Source organism: Excalfactoria chinensis, chromosome 1, assembly GCF_039878825.1.
Source record: "Excalfactoria chinensis isolate bCotChi1 chromosome 1, bCotChi1.hap2, whole genome shotgun sequence".
NCBI classification, from domain to species: Eukaryota; Metazoa; Chordata; class Aves; order Galliformes; family Phasianidae; genus Excalfactoria; species Excalfactoria chinensis.
In genome coordinates, this window is record NC_092825.1 from 1,102,793 (window position 1) to 1,120,061 (window position 17,269).

General features: G+C 45.5%; 1 protein-coding gene across 1 annotated transcript in view; it reads right to left on the reverse strand.

The window, feature by feature from the left end:
* LOC140261716 (uncharacterized) overlaps positions 1 to 17,014 on the reverse strand; it is an 82,040-nt gene extending 65,026 nt beyond the window's left edge. Inside the window, exons 1-18 of the mRNA XM_072355470.1 lie at positions 16,948 to 17,014; positions 14,340 to 14,520; positions 13,730 to 13,889; positions 13,274 to 13,367; positions 12,002 to 12,175; positions 11,171 to 11,331; positions 9,942 to 10,071; positions 8,395 to 8,511; positions 7,767 to 7,922; positions 7,178 to 7,294; positions 5,114 to 5,260; positions 4,638 to 4,757; positions 3,850 to 4,008; positions 3,184 to 3,312; positions 2,734 to 2,883; positions 2,185 to 2,322; positions 1,534 to 1,680; positions 984 to 1,103 (exon numbers count right to left, since the gene is read on the reverse strand). Coding sequence (XP_072211571.1) covers positions 984 to 1,103; positions 1,534 to 1,680; positions 2,185 to 2,322; positions 2,734 to 2,883; positions 3,184 to 3,312; positions 3,850 to 4,008; positions 4,638 to 4,757; positions 5,114 to 5,260; positions 7,178 to 7,294; positions 7,767 to 7,922; positions 8,395 to 8,511; positions 9,942 to 10,071; positions 11,171 to 11,331; positions 12,002 to 12,175; positions 13,274 to 13,367; positions 13,730 to 13,889; positions 14,340 to 14,520; positions 16,948 to 17,014 — 2,467 coding nt within the window. The remainder of the gene's footprint in view (positions 1 to 983; positions 1,104 to 1,533; positions 1,681 to 2,184; positions 2,323 to 2,733; positions 2,884 to 3,183; positions 3,313 to 3,849; positions 4,009 to 4,637; positions 4,758 to 5,113; positions 5,261 to 7,177; positions 7,295 to 7,766; positions 7,923 to 8,394; positions 8,512 to 9,941; positions 10,072 to 11,170; positions 11,332 to 12,001; positions 12,176 to 13,273; positions 13,368 to 13,729; positions 13,890 to 14,339; positions 14,521 to 16,947) is intronic.
* Between the last annotated feature and the right edge of the window lie 255 nt (positions 17,015 to 17,269).

The following is a 17,269-nucleotide window of genomic DNA, read 5'->3' on the forward strand; positions in this document are numbered from 1 at the left end:
CCAGTTGGGTATCAGGAAAAGATTTCTTCTCATAAAGGGTGGTGAGGCATTGAACAGACTGCCCAGGGAAATGATGGAGTTACTGTCAATGGAAGTGTTAAGAAACATGGAACTGTGGCACTGAGGGACATGGTTAGTGGGAATGGTGGGGATGGGCTGATGGTTGAACTGGATGATACAACCTTAATGATTCTATGACTCCGTGGACAAACAGAAACTCCAGAGGAAGAAACTGATATTGCTAACCAACAGGCTTTTTTTTTTCTAAGTAATATTCACTTCTTTTTCTTTCTCTGAGGATTTTGCAGTGGTTGCATGGGTTATCTTGTGAACATCCTCAGTGAGCCAGTCATCTTCTTTTTGCCCTCTTTCCCACCCAAATGAAGCTGAGATTAAGGAATGTGATGTGCAGAATCCTTCAGGGTCAACCCTCTGTTCCATCCAGAAGTGCTCAGGAGCAGCTACAGCAGTAGTGCCAGCAGTGACAGCATCATTTAATCCTGGCCAAACTGAGTGGCACTTTGAGACAAAAGTCATGACACTGGAATGAACTGGCAGACACACTTAGGATCATAGAATTGTTTGAGTTAGAAGGATCTTTAAAGCTTATCTAGTCCTACTCCCCTGCAATGAACAGGAACATCTACAGTATCATCGCACAGTTTGTACTGATAGTGGGAGTTGCCACAACCCAGGTGCAAGGCCTTGCACTTAACTTTGTTGAACCCACCTGGGCATGATGCTTGTGCCTGCCTAGGGCTTTCTGGATGGCAATTAAAGCTGTTGGTGGAAAGAAATTTCTTCTATATTACCCGCCACTTTCATCTGCTGCTGCACCAGCTGTTTCTAAGACAAAGTGCTGAACAGAATAGACCACAGGCCAAGCCACACTTGTCCATGATCCATCCTCAGATCCTCTTAGGGCAGCTCATGCCATATGGATCCAAACTGCAAGCCATCCTTTCCAACCACACAAATATTACCTGAGGACAAGCGCCATGTTAGTAGGTATGTGGATGCCCCAGGAACAGCAGCCCAAGTCAGCAAAACACTGGTCTCTGCAGCTTCCTGCATAGTGAACGCAGTCACTTTGGGTAAATCCACTGTTAGAAAAGAAAAAGAAAGCAAGCTTATCATAGAATCATAGAATCATTAAGGTTGGAAAGACCAGTGAGATCAAGACCAACCGATGGCCCATCACCACCATGCTCACTATATCTATGCCACTGTGCAGTAAGGGGTGTGCTAGGAAACACCTCTTCATCTGTGGCCTCTATAACCATTCTACACACCTGATCTTCTCCACCCTTGGATTTCCCTATTCCCTAATCTCCCTATTCTGCAGCATCAGTCACATTACATGATGCCATAAAATCATGAATGATGTTTACATTTACCTGCTGAGAATGTTGAAGATATTTCCCATCGATGTTGCCCAGTGATATTTCTCCTTGCCCAATCCCATCTCCCATCACAATCCCTGGCACTGCTCTGGTGATATTTATTCCCCCACCTGCTGGTGTCCACACTCACAAGTTTTGGCTGTGAGGACTGTGGGGTTTCCCTCCTGTCCTCCAATCACTGCAGACACGCCAATGGTGTAGGTGGTGCTCTCCTTCAGCTTGGGGATGGTGAATGAGTTGATCTCGGCTCCAACTAACTGTGAGGTTCCCAAGCCACCTAGCCACAATTGTAGTAACAGCACAAAACAGATAAAAAAACAAACAAACAAACAAATAAATCCATGATACTACATAGAAAGAGCACAATGATTGCTGTTACCAATTATTATTACAGCCATTTTCCTCCCTGGCCTGGCATAGAATTGCTCAGGTTGGAAAAGACCTTAAAGATCATCGAGTCCAACTACAACCTACCCATACTACCCAAACTAATGACCCTCTGAATAGAACCATAGAATTCCTCTGGTTAGAATAGAAACCACATAGAGTGCTGGTAGGGAAATCCCTTCCCTGATTTCTCAAATCCAACTACATCTAAATTCAACTGATCTCTAGATTATAGACAAAAACTTGGCCAGGTTTCAGGCCTTCAGCCTGTCCCTGGAGATATTATAGCCCCCATCCACCCTGATATCTGTAGGAAAAGGACTGAGTTGTTTCTGTTTTCTGGTGATCTCTCTTCTTTGTCCTCACACTGCACCTAAGGGAGCAGGATGCTTACCGCTGAGTGGCACCCAGGATATCTTATAATGAGTTGCCCCTGGAATCCTTCTCCAAGACAGCTTCAAACTATTTACAGCTGTGTTGGTAATCCTCAGATCTTGGATGGTGTGGATGGGGCTGGAATCTGCAAGAGATGCTGCAAAATAGAAAAGTGTAAGAATTTATGCACTAAGGGCAATTTAATAAGAAAGAAATAAGGGCCACTTTGGGTCAGTTTTCCTGGCTCTGTCCACTCCCAACTCCTTTCCAACCTCATAGATTCTGTGACTCTATCCAGAGATACCAGGCTGTATTTCCTAAAGAATCCATGAAACAGAACACTGTGCAGTTAAACTGAGGGACCTCATCCATATCTTTTATTGCAACAACAAACTCTGTTTGCACAAGAACACAAGGGACATGAGGACAGGAACAAGGGATCATTCAGAGGCACATTCAAACACTATGGGTTCTGATAAGCTCATGTGAAAAACACACTGAAAGAAGCAAAACTCCATGAATCCAGCCCCAGTGTCCCAACACAGGAGGCTGTTTCATAAGGACATACCTGTGCGGTAAGTCAGAGTCACCTCTGGCCCCTCAGTCTTGCTGAAGACAGCCCTAATGCTGACTTTATACAGGGTGTCAGGCAGCAGGTCATCAATCCGGTGAGCCAACAACCTACTGCCCAAGTATTGAGTCTTGGCCACCTGTTTTTCTGTAAAAGAAGGAATGATTTTTGTAGCTCGTCAGTGAGGCTGGTGGCATCCTCTCCAAAGGAAACAGCCTTTCCTTGTTGCAATTCAAGAGCTCTGGGGGATGAACTTCATAAAAGAGCATAAACACAAAGAGGGAAAGATCTATCAGCAATGGGTGCTGGATGAAGACTATGTTTCTGAGCAGTGAGATCTCTTTCCTGCTCCAGGCAGTGGATCAGGACTTTGGAAAGGAATCTTCCATGGCCATGGCCACATGGATCTTTGACAGGAAGAAGTATGTGCACCTTTTTTCTGCTCACCATTGCTGGCTCCCACAGGTCTCCAGGTGACTTTGAATTTGGTGGCAGCCAACATGGCGCTCCATGCCAGAGACAGGCTTGAGCTGGTGTAGGATGTCACCTTGAAATTGGAGATGTATCCAAGAGGAGCTGCAAGATTAAGTTGGCATTAGACAGTGTCCTTATTGATGCCCCAAATGGTTCCACGTTGGCAATGTAGTATAGCAAAAATTGGAGAATGTTTAAAAGTGCCATCTTGTCTTATCCCTGGTGCCTCATTGTTCTCGTTTGGAAGGAGACTGGTCTGAACACTCTAAGGTCTTGCATGTACATCCTATGGCCCTTAGCACCAAGGTGTTTCCTTTGTTCTAGATTCAGGTAGGAGCAACTCTGTGAACCCAAAAGAGGCAGCATGGGGATTCAGGCAGTTATGGGATCTTATCTTCAGGATCAAAACATTCACCCGGAGCTCCCATGGGTGCTGAATATGAGTGTTTGCCTATGTCAACCTTTCAACACAATGCTCAGGCCATTACCTCCATACTAGATTCTAGTCCTCTTCCTCTACCTTTCAACCTCTCCTATGAAAAATCTGGAGCCTCCCCTCAGTAGGTGAACACCAAGTTGAACCATCCACCCAAGGGATGCGTGCTATGGTAGTTACCTGAACACACTGCCCATACTCACATGTCCTTGCTGAGGTTGTGATCCCTGGTCCTTCCACTGAGCCAAAGAGCACATAGAGGGAAATCACGTACTCGGTGTCATGGGCCAGGTTGCGGAGCTGGTAGCTTGTGATTGACTTGTTGAGGGCCAGCTGCCGAGGTCGGTCTTTCCCAAAGAATTCTTTGCAAATGAGAGAAAAAAGAAATAGAAGAGGATAAAGACTGGAATTCGGGGTGTAGCTCTGTTGTCTACTAGGACAGGCGCCATGTTTTCCCCGTCTTTGACTCAGCTGAAGATGTGTTGTAGGACACCTGAGTTTGTTGGAATGAGAGAATTTTCCCTTGATTGTTTATTAAGGAATTTGAATGACCAAAGCAACCAAACTCACCAAGAGGATCCAAAAGAACTGAACCAGCTCTCATACCCAAGGCCCCAACTAATAATATGTGGGGCACTGGATGCACCCATGTGTTCTCTCCCTCCCCCCAGCTCACTAGGGAGTTGCAGAGCCCTTGTACTGCTGATGTGACTCAGCTCATCTCCAAGGACCAGGCAAGGTGGTGTAGAACCCTTGTACCCACTGGGATATCAGCTGGGATGGGGTCAGGTTGCAGAGACCCTATCTGCCACCACTGCAAGACAGGTGCTGGAATAATTTCTGGTTTCATCTCATAACCTGAAGTAGCTCAGGACAATTAATGAGCTGGACTTGTTCCTATGTCCATCATTCCTGAGGTTCCCAAAGCCTTATCTCCTGTGCTAGAGGAGGAGGTATGGGTGATTCAGGCTGGAGTACAGTGGGATCTTACCTGGTGTAGGACCCCAAGCCACTCGGTACCCAGTGGCCCCAGCAACTGAGTCCCAAGAGACCAGAGCATCATTGGTGGATATCTCACTCACATTCAGCATCTGCACAGTACTTGAAGCTACTGCAAGAAAGATTTGCATGTTCAGTTCAAGGACCCCATAACTTCTAATTAAACCCCTGTCCTTCCACTGAGCCAAAGAGCACCCCCAAAAAAGCTATTATTAGAGTAGAATTGAATAGAATAGAATCACTGAAGTTGGAAAAGACCTCTAAGATCATCAAGCCCAACCATCAACCCATTGCCACCACACCCACTAAATGATGTCCTCAGGTGTCACATCTCCACAACTGCACTTTACATCAGAGAATAGGCAAGATGGTGACCACAAATGACACCAGTTTGGTGCTGCCATCACAGTCTCACCCCAATCTATGTCCTCTTGGGCTTCCCCCCCTGCCCTACTGTGTGGCACCCACCTGTGGTTGCTTTTCTGCTCACCACCGGCCCTTCAACATCTCCAAAGATGGGGTTGATGGTGACAGTGTATTCTGTGCCAGGCTGCAACCCCTGGATCATGTAGTAGTTGTAGGTACTGCTGAGGTTCACATCCTGGATGCTGCCATCTGCAAATGGAAATGATGGTTGATGAATGGGTCAGGCCAAGGAGGACCACCCAGCTGGGATTCTATGAACGGTCGCTTGAGGATGACATGGTTGCATGAGATGGAATGGTATTTGTCTTCCTAGCTTGCACCTGTGCCCATGAGGTCCTCAAACCAAGGACAGTAGGGACAGGGCACAATAAGCACAAGACTTTGTTGAGGAGATGATGGATGGAAATATGGGTGGAAATAACCCACATCGCCCAGCATTAAACAACAGGTCAAGGTGGTTTAGTGCTTTTCATGTCAGAGAACAACAGAAAGACCTTACGGACATTAAAGATGGAAAAAAATGACTCAGATCATCAAGTCCAACTGCATGCTCAACCTCACCATGTCCACTAAGCCATGGCCCTCAATGCCACCTCTACCCTTTTCTTGAACAACTCAAGGGACTCCAACACCTCCCTAAGCAGCCTGTTCCAATTTAATGTATATAGGGCACAGAGCAGTCCTCTAACAGGGTCCACACTCTGTCCAGCCCTGGGTGACTCTGTGCTGGAGCCATCCTTTCTATCCTGCTGGACAAGGGAGACAACTAATACCACAAAATACATTTTCTCTACGTTAATATGATTTCTGTATCCTTGCAACAGACTAGAATCCTCTCAGCAGGACTTCTCAGCATCGCTCTAGAGGGAGGTATGAACACAGAAGAGTTAATACCTAATCCCTGCAGGTCGCAGCTCGTGTTCGGAGAAGCAGAGTTGTGGGCAACACGATGGGAATGAGGAGGGGTGAGCGGGGGATGCCATTTCCAGTTTAGTCACTGGAGGGTGCCATGTCCCCATTTTCTGCTTCCACCAGCATCCTGATCCCCATCCCCCTTTCCCAACCCACACACCGTGGACGGTATCAAGGGTTCGTTTGTCTATTCTCTGTCAAAGAAATAAAATCAAAATCCTCCAGCATCTGGGATGGCTGAACGGGGATGGACCGCGTTGATCCCAGCGCCACTGTAGTGCATGACCCTGGGATGGGATGGAGTGTGGGAGGAGAACAGTGGTGATGGTGGGATTTTTATCACTCCTGGAATTGGGGTGGGCTGGTATTTGAGTGAAAGAGTTGCTCAGATACGATAAATGCAGCACAGAACCGATGCGGTCACACTTTGGCTAATCACATCTTGCTCATTCCCCTTGAGAAGAGGTGGAAGGCTGAGTGTGCTCTGTTTCTCTCTGGCATATTAATCAAAGACTGGATAAGCAGCTGAGATTTGGGGGTGTGCTTGGGTTTCTTTTTCAGAGAACCATTCTTTACAAAGCAATACAAACAGTGTTATGCCTTCCCTGGAAAGATTTTTCCCTTCTGATTATCTTAGAGCTGTTCTCCAACTAATCCTCCCCTCCCCAGGGAGAGATCTCTTCTTCTTTCATAAGCCATAGGAAGGAAAGCTGTTTTTTTTTACAAAGCTTGTGATGGAGTCCAGGCGTCCCGACACCCATCTCATCTTTGAACCACAGAATCATCCATCTCTCAAGGCCAAAATATGCCATCAAGCCTGAATTTCTAACTCCTGCTCCCCCACACCAGCAATGAAACAATGATTGGGATCAGGGCATGAAGAGGCTCCAGCTGTGAACACAGATCTATCTTCAAACACTAAAGTCTGTCTGAGAAAGAGGGTGAATTATGGGATGCTGGCAGATTAAGTCAGATCTTGGTGCACCAGACCCAAAAAACCTGGGTTGTGGAATCATTTGAGTTGGAAGGGACCTTTAAAGCTCATCTAGTCCAACTGCCCTACAATGAACGGGGACATCTACAGCTAGCCTTTACAGATTGCTGCTGCATGCTCAGCAGAAAACTTGTCAGTGCTTCCAGTGCCTCCCCACCTCCCTGACCACCAATTCCTGCATCACATTCCCATGCTTCTACCTGTTGATGTCCAGGTGAGCCTGTAGCCTGTTGCTCCTCGGACAGAGCTCCAGCGAGCCTGTAGTGTATCAGTGGTCTCATTCTGCAGCAAGATGCTCTTCACAGGCAGGAGCTTCACTAGAAGGACAGGGAACAAATATTTCAAAGTGCATACTGACCACCAGAGGACTTTGTTGGCTGCCCTACTTGTACTGTTGTCTCCCAAAAGGACAGGGATTTCCAAGGGTTCTGGCTTTGCCTGGAAGGATGAAACCATTGCGTGAAAATAGTGATGAGAAAACCCAAACCTGTGGCCAGTGCTTTTCAGGACTGATCATTCACAGGCACCAAGATTGCTTGCTTTCTGCAGCACGGTCACATAACAGATCTCCCTCCTTTCTTCCTGACCAGTATGGTGGTGGTTGAGGGTGGCCACATCCATACACATGATGAGGGAAGAGCATGACTCGAGCATGGATTTAAGAAGGACCTGTTGAGCAATGCTCTTTTGATGCACACATGCCATGCCCAACAGTGGGTGCTTATCAACAGCAAAGGGTGTGAATGCACTGCTCAAGGCAAGAAGGAGTCAAGGAGTCAAACCTCTTACATGTTCTCCCCAAGGCAGTCACGGGCTGGCTTGGACCCTGGGGATACACTGCATAAATGCTGATGCTGTACTCTCTATCCTCCTGCAAGTTATCCAGCACGTGGGAGGAGACATCACCCTGCAGAACCCGCTCGTAGGTCATTCCAGGCCTGTTGGCTGAAAAAACAAGGACAAGAGTGATGGTGAAGCCTTCCCAGTGCCTAAAGTCTACATCCCATTGTAATGTACCCAAGACATAGCAAAGAGCGTGCCTTGACCTATGAAATTTTGCTAAGCCTCAAGTCTGTAGTTAAGTCTTGATGCATCTGTGCTGTCCCCAGCCCTGCAAATCACACAGAGGTGAGTGTTGGATATACCAGAAGGCTTGAACTCATCCCACATCCACACCAAAGGAGGCACTTGAGTATGAAAAATATCCAGGGTGGTAGAGCTCTACCTAATGTACCCATCTACCCATCTCTTCCTTCAAAAGATTCTTGACCTCCATTCTAGAGGAACTACACTGTCTGGAAGAAGCTAATTTGGCTTCATTCGGGAGTGATACCACTCTTTTCTTGGATGAAAAGGCACTTTCCTTCCCTCAGGTCACTACTCATTTCAAAGCAAGCTCCAAGGAAACCAAACTCACCTCCGGGGATGTAGACTTTGTAGCCTTCCAGTTTGCCCAGGGGAGGAGTCCAAGCAACCTTCAAGCTAAAAAGCCCTTCTTCAATCACACGGAAATTAATGACTGGAGGCACTGGTGCTATGGGGGTACAAAAATGGATGGAACAATGCTTTAATAGAGAGCCACATCAAAGACACCTGGAAAAGCTTTTGACTTCAAAGGCAAAGAGATATAAGAGTGAGCAGCAACATTTCTCCCTATTCTGTCAGCCATATCCTCAAAAGTAAACTTTCCCCTTGATCACACCCTTGTCCACTTGAAAAATGAGTGTAAAAACCCCATGACAGAGTGCCTGGGGGCTTCCTCTTTGAATGGTGTTGGAAGCTGTGAAGCATCTACCCAAAGGGCATTGTCTCCTGAGCAGAGACAACTCTGCATTGGTTTCAGGCAGACTGAGAAAGAGCACATGAATCAAATGTTACTTGTGCCTATGGATGCGACTCTTACAAAGAGGAGGAGCCCATTTTGATCCAGCCAGCCATGGCAGGCAGATTTATAGCTTCTGCCTCTGCCTTCACGCTGGGGATAATAAGGGAAGAGATCAAATGACTTTATTTCAACCCATAGAGTCATTCCATCTTATTTGTGGCAAGTACATATGAGTCAACCTTATTGAGGCTCTTTATTTATTCATCCTGTCAGAGATCTTCCTTCAAGAAGACAAACAATTTAGACGCTGTGGGGATAGGGAGAAGAAGTAAAAGAAAAGGAAAAAGGATACATTCTTTTCAAAACCCCTTGGGCAAAGCAGACTTGGTTCTTCATGCAAAACAGAGGGAGAAGTACAACCACTGTACTCCCTTAGCCTTTACAGCTTCTGAAAGTAGTGGAGAGACTTTTGGGTCAAAACTTGCTCTATTCATCACTTCTGACCTGATGTCTTGCATTCCAGGGCTTGACCAAGGGGGAATTTAATTACTGAGTTTCCAAGAACCTCATCGTTACAGCCAGCAATATGACAGCAAAGGAATGTAGCATGGCAGACTGTAATCCAGATCATTCCATGGGACAGAGATCACTACTCAGGGGGTCTTAAGGGTCCTAATTTCCTAAAGGCCATGATCTTGCTCCCTTGGTTTTCCCCTTAAGTGAAGTGAAATTCTAAGTGGTACACAATGCCAACCCAAAGTTTTTGGACCATCTGTTTCCAAACCAAGATATTTAGAACATACACCTCTCCATAAAGCTCATGTTTCTAAACGCAGAGTCTTCAGAAGCTTCTTTCATCCCATATACATTAGGAGTCACAGTAATTGAACCCCAGTAACTGACTTATTAAATTCCACATTACATCAGATGATATGAGCTATCTAGTGGGCTGTACACATGGTACATGGTTGGGATACTCTGCCTCTGCTCATAGTGCTTCACTCCACACCAGGGACATTTCTTTAGATGTTTCTCTTACTCCTGTATTCCTCATGCCTTGGATGTATGGCTCTGAGGTTGTTTCTTTTCCTGTGCCCACATGAAGAAGAAGACGAGATGGTTTCACAAGAGGCACTCACTGGTTTTCCCTTTGACAGCTGCTGACTCCCCGAGGGTATCTGTGTAGATGGCTCTCACTGTGAAGACGTACTTGGTGTTGGGTTTCAGATCAGTCACCAGCACAGTGCATTTGTCACCATCCACCAACATCTGTCGCACAGGCGGACAAGGGATATCATTACACCTCTGTGAGGGCAGAAGATTCCCACATCGACAGCAGGTTAGAAGCACAAAGCTTCTCCTCTATTGCAAGGTGCTTCCATGAGCAGGATCGGTGCACTGCAATCCTTGAATGACACTCAGGCTCTCAAGGGACATGTCACTGACACAGGATAGTGCCAAAGCTGGATGCCATGGGGTAGAAACTCCATGAAAACAAGGACATTCATGATGGTGAGGGTGTTCCCCAAACCCCACCTTAAAGAAAATGGAGGAAAACCCACTATTTTTGACAAAGAGAGTTTCTTGAAGCTCATATAGGGAAATTTCAACATAGCCTGAGGGCGAAAGAAATAAACATAACTTCTGTGTTTTTGCAATGTTCTTATGAGATTCTGAAGCAGTCAAGGATGATCATTCTTGTTAAATGCAATCTGAATAATTAATACAATTAATAATCTTAACTTTAATATTTTATGCTTTCATAGGTTTGTTCTATTATTAGAAATGAAAGCTTTCAGGCATACATTTTCTATCCTTCAGTCCTGCTTTGTTCAGTGACCAAGTTGTCCCAGGGTGAGCTGGTACACAACATCATCCTTCTCACAAAGATATAGCAAAATAAAAACATGCAGAAATCTTGCCAAGATTTAAGGATGGCAGTGAGAGGAATAGGAGCTGCTATGGTCTTATTTGAGAGGTCATGTCACAGAGGTAAGGAAAGAAAGGAGTGGTTCCCATTGACTTGTTCTTATCGATCCCAACAGAGTTGGTGACAACTTGTGTCATGTCCTCCTTCCTTTCTTCCTTCCCTGCCTCACTCCATCATAAAACCCATCTCACTGCAGTAGTAATGCCATCATGCACAAACAATTGACACATCTGCAAATTTGATGTTCTCCCTTATAGACCTTCACTTCAAACAAGCAGTTTCAGCAATTCATTGGGATTCACTCAGCTACGACATGGACGGCTGAGTGACATGGTGCCATCTCCCAGCTGGGTTGTGCCATCAACAGCCTCAGGAGAGGATTAATATCTAACACCATGAGAACAACTGGGGCTCTACAAGGTGGGAAAGCAACTCTACCTGCTGCTGATCCTCCAAAACTGGTTGTCCTGAAGGCAACAAGGGATGTACGTGGACACGGTACCCCATCACCCTCCCTGTGGCTGGCATCCATGTGAACCTCATTGAGTTGTGGCTGTGCTCACTGACACGCAGATCCCGGGGGCCAATGATCTTCTCAGCTGCAAAAGAAGATAAGAGGGGTCTTTTGTTTGGACCACAATGGCACTGGTGTTAGATGTGTGAAGGTCTTTAACTGGGGGAGTCACCATATTCAATGCAGAGAAAGAATTTGGTGTTGAACTTTATCCATAAAGTTCTTCCAAGCTCTGCTTTAAGCTTTTTTAAGCCCATCATGAAAATTCCAAGGTGCAAAACTGCTGCCCCAAAATGTTGCTATTCCATAGTTAAAGAAGACAGTAAGAACTTCAGCATCCAGTATCACAGAATCATTAAGGTTGAAAAGACCACTTAGATCATCCGATTCAACCATCAGCTCATCACCACCACATCCATTAAACCATGCTTTCAGTGCCACATCTCCATGTTTCTTGAATGCCTCCAGAGACAATGACTCCACCATCTCCTTGGGCAGCCTGTTCCAATGCATTACCATCATTTTGGAGATGCAATTTTTCTTAATATCCAACCTGAGGCTAACCGTGGTAATGCAGACACAAGCAAAATACATAGGACCACTGCTCCTGAGCAACAGATACTCCATTGAGCTGGTTGCTCCTCCAGGGTCAGCCATCCCATAGAATTCCCTTGAAATGAATGAGAATATGGGAGACCCATCCCCACAGTGTGGTTGGCTGTTTGAGGCAGGATAAAAGAAGAACCCCAACAAACCTTGCACAGGTTGTTTGATGGGCCGTGGGGGCTCTGAGGCAGTGAAACAGAGCCTTCGTGAGAGTTTTGGGGCTGCACTGTGGAGCAGGTGAAAGTCACCAACGTAAATCACATGCTCTGCTGTGGGTTCCGAAGCTATTTTGTTCAGTTCATGCTTGTCAGCATCTTTAATTCCTATAGGAAGGAAAAAAAAAGAGAGAAAGGAGGAGGACCCCAGAGACTTGCAGCGGAGTAGGTCAAGCATAAGTAAAAGTCTTTGAAGAATGAATGGGACAAATGTACTGGAATGGAATGGAGCCAAAATCTGAGTGGGGGGTGGTGGAGCAGGTGTGGCCTCTTGCAGAAGGGAAGAGAAGCCAGGTTTGTTTTCAGAGGCATATTAAAGGCTGCCTAAGGGGACCTGGCCATTAATGGGATGCTTTGAGTGGACAGTGAAAGGGAGGAGGGTAGGATCTGCCCTCATTCTCCCCATTAAATACAGAGGCATTTCTGCCCTTTTGACAGACAATCAGACAAAGAGACTTTGAGGAGGCTGTGTGAAAATTTTTGGGTTTTCCAGTGGCTGAATTAAAAAAAAAAAAAAAAAAAAAAAGAAAGAAATCAACCATAATGTGCTTGAATTGGTCCAAATTAACCTAGCTGCTCTTCATAACAAAACACCACCAACTCTTTTTTTCTCCGCAAACTGCCTGGTAAAGAGAAGGGTTTGACTTGTAATATGTGTCCGTATTTGGCTCTTGGAAAGAGGCTAAAATTTTTCCTTGCCCATGGAATTGCTCCGATGGACAATTTAACGTAGCTAAAGTCAGTCTCTAAATCCTACTATGAGAAACCTTCGAAAGTAAAAAGAAAACCCAACATTTCACTTTTGAAAATACCACATCAAAACATTTTGACTTTCATGGAACTACTTATTGAACTCGCCCTGAATTTGCAAGTCGTTCTGACAGATGCAAAACCACAGATATCTACTGAATAATCAATGACAACAACAGAAAATATCCAAGCACAGCACAGATGTGATTTTCCTGTTCATGCAGTGGTTGCTAGTGGCTGTGCCAGGCAATGGATGGAGTGTTTGGAGGTGGGTGCTGTTTTGCATCTGCAGCCTTCCCTGGTGTGTATATTGTTTGTGCACACTGTATTTGGTAGCTTAGCATGTCTATAATCTGGCTGTAAATATCTCTGTTCATCATAGGGGAGCTGGACTGGAGGATCTTTAAAGGTTCCTTCCAACTCAAACAATTCTATGATTCGATGGTCTATACATACCCACAGCAAACACAGTCACTCCTGCATCCTGCAGGACTTGGGCTTTGTCTTCAAACAAGTCACTGGATTTCCCACTCGTGATCAAAACAACTACCTACAAGAATTGGAATCAGAGCTAGAGAATGAATGAGCACAATGTGAGGAGTTTGAAGAGTCAGCTGTGGGATTTCCAAACTAACATCCCACGTCTTGGTTAAGATTTAGACCACATAGGTTAGGAAGGAAGGAGAACACAGAGATGCTTGAGAGAGTCCTTTAAAAATCTGGACTTGCCTCTCTTTCTATCTCAGACATGAAGCTGAACGAGCTCTTAAGTGAGGAACCTCAAAAGCCAAAAACAACAACAGATGGGATGAGTACAACCCAACTGACTCATTCATGCCTGTGGGTGAAACGTCAGAAGTCTGATCCCTACTGAGTGTTACATCAGAGCAATGGTAGCAGAAGACTTTTTACCTTTGCCGCATCCTCTCGCAGTGTGGCTGGGTGAGACATGGCGTGAGCTGCAAATGCCAGGGCAGACCCCACTTTCAAGCTGCTGCCTTTGATTGAAATCTCCTGAATTGCCACCAGTATTTCTTCGATGGTCACATAATCTGTCAGTTCAATGCTCATCCTGGCAGTGAGAAATGAGGGAGTATGCGTGAATAAAGGGCAAGAAAATGTTATTGCAGCAAGAATGCATCATTAATGGTAATGACCAACGATGTTGACACTTTTATGGTTACACAAGGCTTGTAGGTAGTCAGAATACTCTTTACAATGGTCAGGGGAACTTCAGAGCCTTCTGTCTTAAAACAGTATCTAAGATTGGAGAGCAGGGAGTTTCTTGTGGCTACGTTAAGTTTCACTCTCCCTACCCAGGAAGAGTTCCCCATGGCCAAATGCCTCTGTAATCTGGTGATATTGTTAGGGGTTGAACTCTTGCTTTGTTCTTGCAGTGGTTCAACCAAGTAGCAAGAGCTCTTTAATGAAGAGAAATAGTTTCGTAGCAAAAACTGTCCCCATGTACAACAGTAGGGCTATAGAAACTCATGTGCTGGTGATAGAGGATGCACTGACCCACCTTGGTTTCTCTCCATAGAGTGCCACTGCCAGCCGGATGCCTCCTTTGCCCATCACTACATTCTCAAAGGAGCGGGCCACGCTGCTGATGAAGTCCTTGAGCAGTTGGGAGCTCTCTCTCCCTGCACCCTGGGAATGCCCCACGAGGAACAGGACATCGGCCACCTCTGCTGTCCTGCACACTGAAGGAGAAGAAGGGAAGGAAAGGCCCATCTCATGAGTTGGGCTCCATGTTCCTTATGCGTCCCTTCCAACTAGGGGAAATTCTATGATCTCAGACCATGCAGTGAGGCATCCAGGAAAGAAACCCTTCATGTGAACACCTGAAATGTTACTGCTAAGAGAGAGAGACCTTGTTCATCTTGTCATCAGGCTCCCCAGAGACCGCTGTAAGTCATCCAATGCACCTGTAGGTCCACCTAAAAGAACCAGGTCTTCTAGGCTTGTATGCGGAGAGCCTGGGACTTTATTATTATTTATTATATTATATTATTACTATAGGACTGCATCCAACCACTGCCTTGACTTTCAACTGGGGACCCAACCCACACTCACCCAGATTGAAGTATTTGCTGGGGAGAAGTGCTAGGTGGGCTTTTCTCGCTCTCTCACTACAGAACGCCCATTTTAGCTCATCCTCTGTAATTTACCCGAGTCTTACCCTAATCCTAAGAGCAGGTTTCCCCATAGAGATTAAAAAGAAGCAGGTTTTGTGCTCTCCTTCATTTCTACCTGTCCTCAATCAATTCCTTTGGCCACACAGCAGTAAAAGAGCATCATTTGCTGGCTGCAAACAGATAGCTGTCCACAGCTCTTTGTTGCCCAGGGTTTTTTCATTTCTTCATTTTTCTTTGTGCCTCCTGATTCTGAGCTCTTTACAGCTTAACAATTCTGTTTACTACAGAAAAAAAATAATGACCGTCTCTTTTTGGTTTAACTTACCCAGCTGGAAATACAAAGCACTTTCCCCTGACAAAAATGGCAGACGATTATTCCAATTTTCCTTTCCAGAGATCTTTTTTAAGATCTCCTTTCCTTTCTCCATAAGTGCCTTTCAGCTGAGATGTCAGCTTTGTCCTAAAGGCATCTCAGCCATTAACAGCAGATCACCATAAGTTTATTTTTGGATCAAGCCCTCTCCTAAAGCCTGGACCTTGATGTCCCTTCTATTCCAGAAGACTCTGAGGGAAAGCAGTGCCAATCCTTGGCTTTCCAAGCTATCCATTATCTGTGTTATCATAAGAAAAACCCCAACAAATGTTGAACAAGACTGAGAACACTTTCCAAGGTCTCTCCCAGAATCACCCACCTTTTGGGGTTCCACACACAGAGAGCTGCATCTTTTTAACCAATCTGGAAATCTTGCCCAGAATGCCGTTGATATTGGAAGGCTATCTGCCTCTACATCCCAAAACCCCAGAGAGAATCCACCATCCACCATGACTTGTCCATGGGAGCCTTACTGGTCCTACACAATGCTCCCACTCTTGTTTGCATTCAGGGATAATGAGGAGAAAGACAACGGGGCAACCAGAGCCCATTCCGTGAGATACTCAGCCTGAGGGAGCTGGCTTGGCAATGAAACCCAATTGCATTCACTACTTGGATCAAGTATATCTGAAGCTGTCACTGGAAACATGTTACGTTAAGCATATTTGGATGGGTACCTTTAGGAGAAAATACCAACGCAGACAGCTATATTAATCACCAGGGAATATGATTTTATTTGAAATTTTCCATGCACCTCCAAAATTACCACGTTTCATCAATCACAGGTTTGCCAGAGACATCTGTAAACACTGATTTATTGCACTGTTCCCAGCTTCAAATTAAATAGCATTATACTTGAGTATATTGGCTTAATTGACGGACAGGAACTTAATCAAGTTAATTTTGTCTTTGATGCCAAAGCTTCCATTAACTCCTTGTTGAATTCACTGAATTTACTCCAGATGAATTTACGCTTTCAGAACCTGTGGACTTGTTCCTGCAGAAGGATTCAAAGAGGAAGGGACCCACTGTTTTGTACTCAGCCCCACAGCACTCCTGGGAGCTTGCAAGGAGCCCTCCTTTCTCACAGGACCCTGAAGTTACAGAGATATGGGCTTAATTATGCTGTAAGTGTTTGAAGCTCTTCTCCAGGATCCTTTTGGCTCCTGTCTTTCAGAACTGGTTATTCCTCATCAAATACTCTGTGGGTTTGCACAGGCAACATGGAGCCAGAGAGGAGGTAAGACAATGTTATCATAGAATTACTTGAGTTGGAAGGGACTATCTAGTCCAACTCCTCTGCAATGAACAGGGACATCTACAGCTAGATTGAGGTGATCAGTCTTAACTCTAAAGAGCAGCAGGAGGTTTCAAGGCTACCTTGAGGTCCTCTGCTTCATGTCCACTGGTTGGTGGCTTGTACCAGCTTTCAGATATCACTGTTGGCCAGCCACTCCCAAACAAAAAGAAGAACCCTAATGCAGAAGTCAAAGGCAGCAGCACTACAGCTGCACCCCATAATCACATTAGCAAAAACAGTCGTTTGGAAAATGTTTTTTTCTCCTGGATGTGTCTCATCACCACCCCCAGCTGTCACATTTACCCCGCTTATCACATACCTTCATGAGCCGCCATGGCTCTGTAATGTGCCACAACCACTGCCAGGGCAAGGATCTGGGCATACATTTTCTTTTCCCTTGGGAAGAGGACACACAGTTCCTGGAGTCAGTACCCAGTCTGGAGATTCATTCATCTGCAGGAGAAAAGAGGCTTTAAAACATGCCATCTGAGTGAGATGCTCGCAGTGGTAAGGGAAGCCTTCCTTCATCTACCAAGGCTCACCTTGACTTAGGGAACCAGCCTGAAACTGCTTAAATTTCTCCATCACTTTGCTGAGGTTGGCAGCAGAGGAGAGCTCTGCTTTGTTTCCCCAGCACCTTT